Source organism: Ranitomeya variabilis, chromosome 4 (genome assembly GCF_051348905.1).
Source record: "Ranitomeya variabilis isolate aRanVar5 chromosome 4, aRanVar5.hap1, whole genome shotgun sequence".
Lineage (NCBI taxonomy): Eukaryota > Metazoa > Chordata > Amphibia > Anura > Dendrobatidae > Ranitomeya > Ranitomeya variabilis.
The window spans coordinates 104,855,343-104,868,730 of NC_135235.1; the positions used below are offsets into that span (position 1 = coordinate 104,855,343).

The following is a 13,388-nucleotide window of genomic DNA, read 5'->3' on the forward strand; positions in this document are numbered from 1 at the left end:
TCTGTATTATCCATACCACTGTAGGCCCTTTAGTCTTTTCTGTAGTATAGTGCTGCAGAATATCCTTATGTCCAACTCTTCTGGAGCCTTCCTTACCAAACCTACCATAACTCACTACGCCTGTGCTCGTTGTAAGATAAAGTGGTCTGTAGGCCAATTGTCGCCTCTCTGCCAGTCCTGCAGTCCTCCTGTCATGTCTGCCCCGCAGGAAGCTTCTGGATCTCTGGATGGGGGTGCCCCCCCTCCCCCTGAGTGCGCCGTTGCTATCTCGCAGTCGGTCTCTGATTTGACTAAGGTATCTCAGTCCCTGGTCCAGGCGCTTGAACGTCTTCCACAGCCTCCTTCAGCCACCAGTGCTCCGACTGTCTTCCATGGCGAGTCGGCCGCACCTGACCCTGAACCACAGGGAGACAAATCTGCCAGCCGCTCTAGAAAGAGGACTGTCTCGCTCTTCGTCTTGTTCTCCAGGTCCCTTCGCAGTGCTCAAGCTGGTCTCCTCCTCCCAATTCCCCTCTTCGGAGGAGGACATTTGGTCTGATGTGGATTCCCAGTCCGGTTCTGACTCCGATTCAGACCAGGCTCCTAGCATGCAGGCTGTCGTAGATAGTCTTATTTCGGCTATATCGCTAACCCTCAAACTATAAAACAGGATGAGGTTTCCCCCAAGGATCCCCCTCTGTCTCCTTTAAGCGGGTGAAGCGTCCCTCTCGCTCCTTTCCTACCCATGACTAGTTTGAGTCTACCTTGTCTAAACACTGGGAACATCCTGAAAAAAGTTTTTCGGGTAGAAAACATCTGGACGTGCTCTATCCCTTTAGCGCCGATCTTCTCTCTAAGTGGGCTGAATCTCCCAAGCTCGATCCACCGATCTCCCGTCTTTCCTCCCAGACTGTTCTCTCCTTACCGGACGGCGCGTCGCTTAAGGATGTATCGGACAGACAAATTGAGGCGCTGGCCAAATCAGCTTTTGAGGCAACGGATGCTTCCCTCTGCCCCAGCTTTGCTTCCACCTGGGTGGCTAAGGCCATATCTGCCTGGGCCAAGATTCTCCGCTGGGGCATTTTAGCTTCGGCCTCCCCTACCGAGCTGGCTGACCTCGCAGACCAGATTAACCACGCAGGGAAATACCTTCTCACTGCCTCCTTAGATGCAGCAGCCTGTTCAGCCAGGGCAAGCAGCAACATTGTCGCTATTCGCCGCATTCTTTGGCTCAAAGCATGGAATGCAGATGCTACTTCCAAAAAGTCTCTCATCAACTTGGCGTTTCAAGGTTCCAGGCTTTTTGGCACTCGTCTGGATCAAATTATCTCAGACGCGACTGGGGGCAAGAGTACCTCTCTCCCAGTCCAAGCCAAAACGCTTCTTTAACCCAAAGGGTCCTCAAACATTTTGCCCCTTTCGTCCGTTTGCAGCCTGATTCCTCTTCGCAACAAGAGCGACCCGCTACCACGGGTGAACGTAGAAAACCCTCTTACAAGCCAGCTCCCATGTGGAGATCCAGGGCTCCACCTCCCAGGTCTTCCGGACCTCGTTCCAACAGATACTGTTCCAAGTGACGGGTCGCCCCCACCTGGGAGTCTTTCCAGGGTGGGAGGCAGGCTTCTTCTCTTCAAAGACACCTGGCTATCAGTGATCAGCGACGCCTGGGTCAGAGAGATTATCACCTCCGGGTATAAGATCGAATTTTCTACCCTCCCGGAAAATTGCTTCTTTCTCTCTCGCCCCCCAAAACAGCCGTCCCATTTACTCCGGCTTGCTTCAAGCCGTAACGTCTCTGGTCGCCGCCGCCGGAGTCGTAGTTCCCGTTCCTTCCGAAGAACGTTTTTCTGGGTTCTACTCGAACCTTTTTGTAGTCCCAAAGAAGGACGGGTCTCTTTGCCCTATCCTGGATTTGAAGCTTCTGAACTGCCACGTCTGACCTCGCCACTTCAGAATGGAATCCCTGCGGTCAGTGATCGCCGCCATGGAACCCGGGGAGTTCCTCTGCTCGGTCGACATCCAAGATGCGTACCTTTATGTCCCCATCTGCATATGGCATCAGAGATTCCTTCGGTTTGCGATCGGGGACAATCACTACCAATTCACGGCTCTCCCCTTTGGCTTAGCGTCTGCCCCCATGGTCTTCACCAAAATCATGGCGGCGGTCATGGCCCTCCTTCGTTCCAGGGGGATCCTCGTTATCCCCTACCTGGACGATCTGTAGATCAAGGGGTCCTCTCGTCTAGACTGTGCCCACAGTCTCCAGGTCTCCCTGGACACCCTGACCCGTCTCGGCTGGATTATCAACCGGACCAAGTCCTCTGATTCCGTCCCAACGACTGTCCTTCCTGGGCACGGTGTTCGACACGTCCCAACGACTGTCCTTCCTGGGCATGGTGTTCGACACGAACTTAGCTCAGGTCTTCCTCCCAGAGGACAAGTTCTCAGTACTCCTCAAGGCGGTCCGCCTTCTCAAACGCCCAGCCCCTCAGTCACTTCGTTTCTGCATGGGAGTCCTGGGAAAGATGGTGGCCTCCATGGAGGCTGTTCCTTTCGCCCAGTTCCACACCGGCCCCCTCCAACTATTCCTCCTATCCACCTGGAACAGGTCCTTGGACTCCCTGCACCATCCCGTCCACCTTCCTCTCCAGGTCCGTCAGTCCCTAACCTGGTGGACGCTGTCCTCCTCTCGCCTGAGAGGAAGATCATTTCTCACCCTTCAGTGGCAGGTCATCACCACCGATGCCAGCCTTCCCGGGTGGGGAGCAGTCTTCCGAGAACACATGGCTCAGGGCCGTTGGACCACCCAGGAAGCTCTCCTTCCCATCAACCTTCTGGAGATCAGGGCAATCTTCCTTGCGTTAATCCGCTGGCAGTCTCTTCTGTCGAATCTTCCCGTCCAGTCGGACAACGCCACGGCCGTGGTGTACTTAAACCACCAGGGCGGGACCCGCAGCGGCCAAGTAATGGCAGAAGTGGCAAAGATTCTTCGGTGGGCAGAACGCCACGTTTCGGCCATATCAGCCGTTCATATCTCGGGGGTCGAAAACTGGGCAGCCGACTGTCGCCAGGGCCTAGCAGCAGGCGAGTGGTCTCTCCACCCCTGCAGTCTTCAATCAAATTTGCCTCCGCTGGGGTACGCCAGACGTCGGTCTTATGGCGTCCCGGATGAACCACAGGGTCCCTCAGTTTGTCGCCAGGTCCTGGGATCCTCTTGCCGTCAGCCACAACGCCCTGGTAATTCCATGGTCCCAGTTTCAGTTTCCCTACCTGTTCCCACCCTTCCCCTTGATTCCAAGGGGGGTAAAGAAGATCAAGTTGGAAGGGATTCCAGTCATACTGATAGCGCCGGACTGGCCAAGGCGGCTGTGGTACGCCAAGCTCGTAAACATGCTCGCGGACACTCTTTGGAGACTCCCAGATCGGCCAGATCTCCTCTCGCAGGGACCTCTCTACCACCAGAGTTCTCAGTCGCTGAGTTTAATGGCATGGCTGTTGAGGCCGCAGTCTTGAAAAACTCTGGTCTCTCTTCCCAGGTCATACAGACCATGATCAGAGCCAGAAAACCAGCTTCTTCCCGTATCTACCACAGGTACTGGAAAGCGTTCTTTCGGTGGTGTGAAACCAATGAAGTTTTTCCAATGTCCTTTTCTCTTCCGGATCTTCTCGGTTTCCTCCAGTCTGGTCTCGATTCGGGCTCATCCCTCAGCACACTCAAGGGACAAGTGTCCGCTCTGTCGATCCTCTTCCAGAGTGACCTTTCCGCCATTCACCAGGTTCGGACTTTTCTACAGGGAGTTGTGCATATCGCCCCTCCTTTCCATCCTCCCTTGGGACCTTAACCTGGTCCTTGGCGCTCTTCAGGCTGCTCCCTTTGAGCCTCTTCATGACGTGCCCTTTTCTCTTCTCTCTTGGAAGGTCGCCTTCCTCATTGCCATTACATCCATCAGGAGGGTCTCTGAGTTGGCAGCCCTGTCATGTCGTTCCCCTTTCCTGATTCTTCATCAGGATAAGGTCTTTCTTCGACCGGTTCCCAAATTCCTTCCCAAGGTGGTCTCGGCTTTCCACATCAACGAAGACATTGTCCTTCCATCATTTTGCCCTTCTCCGGCTCATTCTTTACAGAAGTCCCTTCACAAGCTTGACTTGGTCAGGGCCATTTGGTCCATCTTTCTAGAACCGCTCCTTTCCGTCAATCCGATTCTCTCCTTGCCGTTTCTGAGGGTCATCGGAAGGGCTTTCAAGCATCTAAATCCACCATTTCGCACTGGATTCGCTTGGCAATTTCAGAATCGTACAGTGTTCATGAGGCACGTCCTCCGGGGGGGGGGGCGAGCTCACTCCACCAGAGCTGTTGGAGCTTCTTGGGCTGTTCGCCACCAGGCCTCCGCCTTACAAGTTTGCAAGGCCGCAACCTGGTCGTCTTTGCACACGTTTATGAGGTTCTATCGGGTTCATACCCAAGCCTCGTCCGATGCAGGTCTTGGTAGGAAGGTACTGCAGGCGGCGGTCGCACACCGGCCGACCTGAGACCTTTTCTCTTTTCCTTTCTACCCACCCTTTTCCAGGACTGCTTTTGGACGTCCCATGGTTGTCCTGTGTCCCCCAATGAAGCGATAAAGAAAGAGGGATTTTTGGTACTTACCGTAAAATCTTTCTTGGAGCCTTCATTGGGGGACACAGCACCCTCCCAACTTGTTTGTTCTGGTACCGTGTTTGGGGCCTGGAGACCCTAGTTGAGTTGGTACTTTTACTGTTATGAGTTTTGTCGCTTCTCCTACTGCTTTTTGCACTAACTGAGGTGCTTGGTGCCTGTCGGTGGGTGTATACTGCCGGGGAGGAGCTACGCCTTTTCCTTTTTTGCATAGTGTCATCCTCCTAGCAGCAGCGGCATACACCCATGGTTGTCCTGTGTCCCCCCCAATGAAGGCTGCAAGAAAGATTTTACGGTAAGTACCAGAAATCCCTCTTTTTTGTGAATTAAATTAGAAATTGCATACTAAAACTTTGTAGAGTAGTTTTTGTGACTTGTGAGAATCTTATTCAGAGCCAAAATCTAATGTTTGGGTTTTGTGTGTATTTTTTTTTTTTTTTTTTTAGATTCTCACACCTTTTCTTTTGAGAAGACTGAAATGTGATGTAGCACTCGAAGTCCCTCCGAAAAGGGAGGTTGTAGTTTATGCACCGCTGACTAAAAAACAAGAGACTTTCTACACAGCCATAGTAAACCGGACCATTGAGAAAATGTTGGGACAGGACAAGGTATTAAATGCTGTTTATTTTATAGTTAATTTATTAGCTGCTTGAACTACATGGTGTGGTGTCGTTTTTTCTTTTTTTTTTTTTTTTTTTTCTTATCCCCCCCCTCCTCCATATATTGTACATTGCAACCAGCAAAAACCAAGCACTTCCATTGACGGAAAAATAAGGTTTTATATATCTTGAAAGGTTGGTGTAGAAAAGGCTGTTGTGGCATAAATGTCCTTTTCAGCTAAATTAACAATATTCTATACAGATAGTGTTAAGTTCAGGGCATTTTTACAGTCTTACCTGTTTGTGGCTTTTCTTTTCACTTAATTTTCCTTTATGCAATTGTGTATACAGTGGCTGGCAGACAGTATTTTATAATTTGCCATCACTCAGACCATGTAAATAAAAGTGGGGTTAAAATGAGGTAATTTTATACTCTAAAGCAGGGGTGGGGAACCTCAGGCCCCAGGGCCATTTACAGCCCTCGATGACTTATCAGTCCCCCGAGCAGATTCTCAGGGACCATATTCTTTGGCAGGGAGGTGTATTTCTCCTTCGCCTCATTGGGGGACACAGACCGTGGGTGTTATGCTGCTTGCCACTAGGACATGGTATGGTGTTATGAAGTTGGCACAGAACTTTAGACATCTTTAAAGGGAAAGATAACTAATGTTTGAGAACATTAAACCATGTTCCCGCTTTAAAAAAAAAAAAAAAAAACTGGTCCCCAAATGTTGGCAGAGATGTGAAATTTAACTATAAAGCGCTGCGGAATATGTTGGCGCTATATAAATCAAGATTATTATGAGTCAGACCTCATCAAGCTTTTGCTCCCTGCCAGTTTCAGGTATATGGGACATCACTGCTATAGCGTGCATCACTGCTACTACCAATCTTGCTGTCAACATTGCCAGAGCCACTGCGCTTGATTATGCTGGTCAGTGGTAGGGCGAGTACTGTCTAGCTTTATTTTATGTCGCCACACGTTGAGGGCCTTCTTTAACTCTAAGAGTATGTGCACACGTTCAGGATTTCTTGCAGAAATTTCCTGACAAAAACCGGACATCCCTGCCAGAAATCTGCATGCTTTTTTTTCATATTTTGTTTTTTGTGTTTTTTCCCAATGCATTAAATAGCGGGAAAAACGCGAAAAATCTGCAAAATTAATGAACATGCCTTTTTTTTTTTTTTTTCCGTGATGCGTTTTTTTTGTGGGGAAAAAAACGCATCATGTGCACAAATTGCAGAATGTATTCTAAATGATAGGATGCATATGTATGCGTTTTTATCGCGAAAAAACCTGAACGTGTGCACACAGCCTAAGGGTATGTGCACACGTCAGGATTTCTTGCAGAAAATTCCTGAAGAAAACCAGACCTTTTCTGCAAGAAATAGGCATGCATTTTTTTCGTGTCTTTTAGTTGTTTTTTTTTTCGTGTTTTTTCCGGAGCTTTCCCAATGCATTGTATAGCGGGAAACCCCAAAATTAATGAACATGCTGCTTTTTTTTACTGCAATGCTTTTTTTTTTTTTTTTTTTTTTCCCCCCCCCCGCGGGGGGAAAGAAAAGCATCATGTGCCCAAAAATTGCAGAATGCATTCTAAGTGATAGGATGCATATGTATGCTTTTTTTTTTTTGCTATAAAAATGCAATGTGCCTACACAGCCTAAGACTAGTTGGGCAAGGGTTTTTTTTAATTCTTTTAAAGATGGCATGGAGAATGTCTGACACAAATATGCATTTAGTCCACAGAGCCTGTGATAAATTCCAAAGGAAAAGCGAGAAGGAAGAGCCGTAAAATTGTTGATTACCGTGAACGGGACACTGGAAATGATATTGACCGGCTTATTAATCACATGCAACAGCAACTTGAGCAAGACCTAAAAGAAAGGTATGCTACTATGGAAACTTAGTGCTTATGTGATGGTCTGTTTTGCCACCAATTGATGACTAATCCTCTTCATCTAGACATGCAACAGATGAGGCCATGCCAGTGGATGCAGAAGTACACCTCAATATGAGGAATACTATGATGGTGCTGCGAAAGTGCTGCAGTCATCCTTATTTGATTGAATATCCTCTTGATCCATTCACTCAAGAGTTTAAGGTAAGATTTTAATCTCAAATGTTTACATGATTGCATGACAAGTTCATTCTTAAATGATGGCAGTAACCAAAACGCTCAATGAGGAACTGCATTACTTACACTTTCATTGAATGTGAATGCACTTTCAGATCAGAGCCTTAGACTGTGTACGTATATTTGTGTAAGTAAATATTTTAGTGATGAGCGAACATGCTCGGTTAAAATGTTATCCGACAATCTTGGTCATTCTCAAATATTAGTCGCTGCTGCTGCATATTATGAGCTGTTAGTCAATGCTCGCATGTTTGCAGGTGTCTTAAGTTGCAAATATGCGGCGTCGGGGACTAACCTATTTGAGCATGATCAAGATGCTCGGTTATCCGAGCATAATCACTCATCACTATATATTACAAATTAACCTTTGTTTATTTTATTTAAAAAAATCCCTGTATGCATGATGATCGATGACTCTCGCGCTCTCTCTCAACTGCTGGAGTAGAGGATATGTAGTAGCTAGTTTTAGCATTGCTGCAGCCAGTGTGCAGCATTTTACATGTTAAATACAAAAATAAAGCATTTGTAACGTTTTTGATGACCTGTTGCATGCCTGGTTTAAGGCTATGTGCACACGTCAGGATTTCTTGCTATAAAACCGCGAAAAAAAACGCTAACATATGCCTCCTATTATTTACAGTGTATTCCGCATCTTTTGTGCAAAAACGCAACATGTTCATTAAAAATGCAGAATTGCGGGGATTCCGCACACCTAGGAGTGCATTGATCTGCTTACTTCCCGCACGGGGCTGTGCACACCATGCGGGAAGTAAGCAGATTATGTGCGGTTGGTACCCAGGGTGGAGGAGAGGAGACTCTCCTCCACGCACTGGGCACCATATAATTGGTCAAAAATAAAAGAATTAAAATAAAAAATAGTCCTATACTCACCTTCGATGTCCCCCGCAGTGTTCCCGCCTCACCGCTGCATGCTGCCGCTTCGGTTCCTATAGCTGGTGTGCGGTGAAGGACCTGTGATGACGTCACTGTCTTGTGATTGGTCGTGAGCGGTCATGTGACCGCTCACATGACCGCGACGTCATGGAAGGTCCTGCGCACACACGCCAGCTATAGGAAGAGGAACGGACGCCGCTGAGGAGATCGTCTGGGTGAGTATAAGCATTTTTTTTATTATTTTTAAACATTCTATCTTTTACTATAGATGCTGCATCTATAGTAAAAAGTTGGTCACACTTGTCAAACAGTATGTTTGACAAGTGTGACCAACCTGTCAGTCAGTTTTCCAAGCGATGCTACAGATCGCTTGGAAAACTTTAGCATTCTGCAAGCTAATTACGCTTGCAGAATGCTAAAAAAATGCGGATTTCTTGCAGAAAATTTCCGGTTTTCTTCAGGAAATTTCTGCAAGAAATCCGGACGTGTGCACATACCCTAAAGCTAAATAAATGCTGTTGAGCACATGAATCTTAAGAAATTGTAAATGTTAATTCCTTAGTTAGCCATTAAAAGGTATCAACCACTGAGGACTCTCAATTCTAAATATAAATTCCTTACAAAAAATTACGAATGTTTATCTTAAGCAGTATGATGGATTATCAACAATCTTGTAGTAATGTGGTTTTTTTGCTGTACCCCAGATAGATGAAGATTTGATAAAAAATTCAGGAAAGTTTTTAGTCCTAGATCGTATGCTGCCAGAGATGAAGAAAAGAGGACACAAGGTAAAAAAAGAAAAACCCACTTAATTTTGCATTTGGATATTATCATGAACTTTGTACAAGTGCTTCCATGTCTTTCTTTTGAAGACTTTGGTGAACTTTTCTATACTTTAATTCCTTTCTTGTTCTCTGCCTTTTTAGGTCTTGATATTTTCTCAGATGACCTCAATGTTGGATATATTAATGGATTACTGCTACTACAGGAAATTCAAGTTTTGCCGATTGGATGGATCTATGTCCTTTACAGAAAGAGATGAGAATGTAAGATTTGACACATAATGAATCTGTTAGAAATTTTTGTTTTTACCATTGATTTGATAAAGGGATCGTAGTAAATTGTATCAGTACTTGCAATTTGCTTTTTAGAACATTTTAAGGTGTTTGCTGTCAGTGAATGATGCTCCTGTTTACATTTGGAGTAACAATTGGCCAGGAAACCAAGAACTGAGTGGTGTTGCTGCTGTGTTCAAATCAAAATGCAGATTATCATTTAACCAACATAAAGATGCTGACAATGTATTTCATTGCAAACACTCAGCTGTTTGTCTTGCCCACATCCAGTCTCGCCCTACTTCTACTCAAAGCAGAGCACCGGTGGTCTGCATGACTGCCGAAAGCTGCAGTTACTATTTCTCCCTCCCCACCCCCCCCCTTTTCCCAATGGCAAGCCTGTCTACAAAATGTCGAGAATTTAAAACAATGGGTATTTAAAATTGGGCGTTCCTTAAAATTATTCTTAATTATACCTTAGATGAGGCTTTTGTTCTTTGCCCTTGTGTATTTGGGAAGATGGCATTCTGCATTACACTAAGCACTGGCAAAAATTATTGGCTTTGACATTTGAACAACCCTCTGTTTTCCAGATGAGAGAATTTAACACAGACCCTGATGTTTTCATTTTCCTGGTCAGCACACGTGCGGGAGGTCTGGGAATCAATCTAACAGCAGCTGATACAGTTATCATTTATGACAGTGATTGGGTAAGCATTCACTTGGTTCGGTAAAGAGGTCTTGCGCATACCACAATTTACTGTACCCATTCTATTTTATTTCCAAATTATTTATAGACCTGCCTGGTAGGCCAGCACAAAGTGTGATTTCTAAATGTGATCTTGACCTAGTAAAACCAAAATCTGTCCAAAAGAATCAGCGTAGGCTAATAAATCCAATGTTTATAAATTGCAGTTGCTAAGGATTTCTAAATATAAAATATAACCTTTATTCTGGTAATATAGGGCTAATGTGCTGTATTAAAATCACATAGGTTTATTGTGGTCAGTATTTTTGGAAGCCTTTTTCTTTGGTCCTAGAGATACAAGGTTATTATTAATTCCTGTTTATTTATTTGCATGAATATTCGGCCACAAAAAAATGAGAAACCACTCATGTATTGGCTAACTCGGTCTGGATGTTCAGAGTGGGTCACCCTAAATTTACTGTAATAAATATTTCTGGGTATCGGTTATAAGGTAATGTCTAGTTCTCATGCTGTTCAATCTCAGGATATAGAAAAAACTTGATTACTAATCTTGTATATCAAGGACTAAAGAAGTTTTCCAAAAGTACAGACCACCACAATCCTATGATTTTAATGTTGCACGTTAGCCCTATATTAACAGAATAAATATAATAATTTTATTTATATAGCGCCAACATATTCCGCAGCGCTTTACAACTTATAGAGAGGACTTGTACAGACAATAGACATTACAGCATAACAGAAATCACAGTTCAAAACAGATACCAGGAGGAATGAGGGCCCTGCTCGCAAGCTTACAAACTATGAGGAAAAGGGGAGACACGAGAGGTGGATGGTAACAATTGCTTTAGTTATTTGGACCAGCCATGGTGTAAGGCTCGGGTGTTCATGTAAAGCTGCATGAACCAGTTAACTGCCTAAGTATGTAGCAGTACAGACACAGAGGCTATTAACTGCATAAAGTGTATGAGAACATGATACAAGGAACCTGATTATGGGTTTTTTTTTTGTTGTTTTTTTTTTTTGATAGGCCACACAGGGATCTTTGGGTTAATGCGTTGAGGCGGTAGGCCAATCTGAACAAATGAGTTTTTAGGGCATGCTTAAAACTGTGGGGATTAATCGTATTAACCTAGGTAATGCATTCCAAAGAATCGGCGCAGCACGTGTAAAGTCTTGGAGACGGGAGTGGGAGGTTCTGATTATTGAGGATGCTTATCTGAGGTCATTAGCGGAGCGGAGGGCACGGGTAGGGTGGTAGGCTGAGACCAGGGAGGAGATGTAGGGTTAAAGGTTATATTTTATACTTGGAAATGTTTAGTTAGGATTTATGTCTCATGGCAGTTTGTAAATGGTGACTCAAACCTCACACCAGCAAAGCTACACCAAGTATAAGTTGGCAAGGTGCAGCACTGCTGTGCTCCTTTTCCCCCATCAAACCACCCAAAATGTGTCTGCCAATCAATGTTTTATATTTTTAAGCTGCAAACCTTGGAATAGTGCAGTTTTTTGTTTCCTCCCACACTCCAAAGACACACTGATCGGGATTCTAGATTGTGAGCTCCATTAGGGACAGCAATGATGTGTGCAAACTGTAAAGCGCTGCGGAATATATTGGCGCTATATAAAAATAAAGATAATTATTGCATTGAGAGCTTATGACTGTTACCTCTTGACTTCGTCAGAAGTTGCGATCTAAAGGCGCCGCTGATAAAAGGTGTAAATGGCAGCACACAAGTACAAGACACTGGTCAGGGACCTTACCTTAAGTGCTGGGGTGATGCTCTAATCATACCTATACTTGTGCTTTATAGACAGGTTTGCAAACTGTAATCTGTGGTCCACAGCATGTACGCCAGCCTTTGGCTCAATTTGGGCACCTCCTTTCAACATATTCGCCTACAAGTACATTTTCACACTTTGTAAGACTAAATTAATTGCACTTTCCAATATTTCTAGAATCCACAAGCAGACTTGCAGGCTCAGGACAGATGTCACAGAATCGGTCAAACCAGGCCAGTTGTTGTCTACCGTCTGGTGACTGCTAATACAATTGATCAAAAAATTGTGGAAAGAGCTGCTGCGAAAAGAAAACTAGAGAAACTGGTGATACACAAAAGTATGTATTTCATGACTTGCTTAACCGCACTCACACCCCCCCCCCCCATGATTTGACATGTTAAGCTGCTTTTTACAGAGAATTTCTGAGTAACTACCACAAAATGAAGTACATGTTCATCAGTGTGTGGGTAGAGTGTTCAGGAGTAGATTCCACCTAACAGCAGCTGCCTGAGCAGAGATCTGACTGATGGAATCAACCAGTTAAATCTGACAGTGTCATGTAAACGGAGCAGTTGACAGTGTGCATGTAAATGCCTGTCGGCCCTCCAACATATTGATGGACTGTCATAGCAATTGGGGCCTGCTTAAGGCTGCCATCTCTATACTCCTATGAAGCCCAGCCACAGGTTGAGCATCATGGGACATCATAACTTACACTATATGCAGCAATACCTTGATGTTCAGTGATCTAATGACCGCGACTAAGGGTACTTGAATCGCTCTTTTTCCATAAAAAAAAATATATATAGCAGTCTCCCCATCTGTAAAGTCCAAACTTTCAAAATATAAAATTAACCCATTCAGTAAATCTGTCAGAAGTGCTTTAAAAAAAAAATACAAGCGTGCTTATTTCCTTTTTAGAATTTTGCTAAAATCTAAGGTCGCTTTATTTTTTAACAGATAAATTTAAAGGAGGTCAGACTGGGATTAATCAGTCTAGAAACTGTTTGGATCCTAAGGAATTGCTTGAATTACTTCAGTCCCGGGATCATGAAAGGTAGGTATTAAACGATTTCATGCTTTCTGAATATTTCCTTTCTAAAAACATCTGCCTCAAGAGATTTGTTTATTAAATGCAATTAATATAATCTCCACTTCCTTACTCACCTTTTTTTCTCCTACGTATCATTGGGGGACACAGGACGAATGGGTGTTATGCTGCTGCCACCAGGAGGACACTAAGTTAAACACACACAAAAGATTAACTCCTCCCCTGCAGTATACACCCACAGGCTGGACAATCCAGAGCCAGTTCTTACTTAGTGTCTCAGGAGGCACTTGGGTCCTCAGGACCCCACCAATTTTTTTTTTTTTTTTTTTTTTTTTAACGGAAGGGAGCGACAGGCAAATTTTCAGCTCTGATCTCTCCCGAACCAACAACGGGCAAGTACACGGAGCGTTCCTCCTGTATCCTTTCCCGCGACGATGGATGCCAGCCCTGGCTCACTTTCCAGTGTGGTGACGGTTCCTCAGCGTTCCGATCTCCCTCCCTCCTTTTCAGGCGACCACGGGGACTAA

General features: G+C 45.0%; 1 protein-coding gene across 1 annotated transcript in view; it reads left to right on the forward strand.

Annotated features, from left to right (window-relative positions):
* Nucleotides 1-13,388, forward strand: part of HELLS (helicase, lymphoid specific) — a 63,157-nt gene that overhangs the window by 42,200 nt on the left and 7,569 nt on the right. Inside the window, exons 13-20 of the mRNA XM_077259036.1 lie at nt 5,080-5,241; nt 6,976-7,121; nt 7,199-7,337; nt 8,969-9,052; nt 9,191-9,310; nt 9,913-10,029; nt 11,988-12,147; nt 12,771-12,867. Coding sequence (XP_077115151.1) covers nt 5,080-5,241; nt 6,976-7,121; nt 7,199-7,337; nt 8,969-9,052; nt 9,191-9,310; nt 9,913-10,029; nt 11,988-12,147; nt 12,771-12,867 — 1,025 coding nt within the window. The remainder of the gene's footprint in view (nt 1-5,079; nt 5,242-6,975; nt 7,122-7,198; nt 7,338-8,968; nt 9,053-9,190; nt 9,311-9,912; nt 10,030-11,987; nt 12,148-12,770; nt 12,868-13,388) is intronic.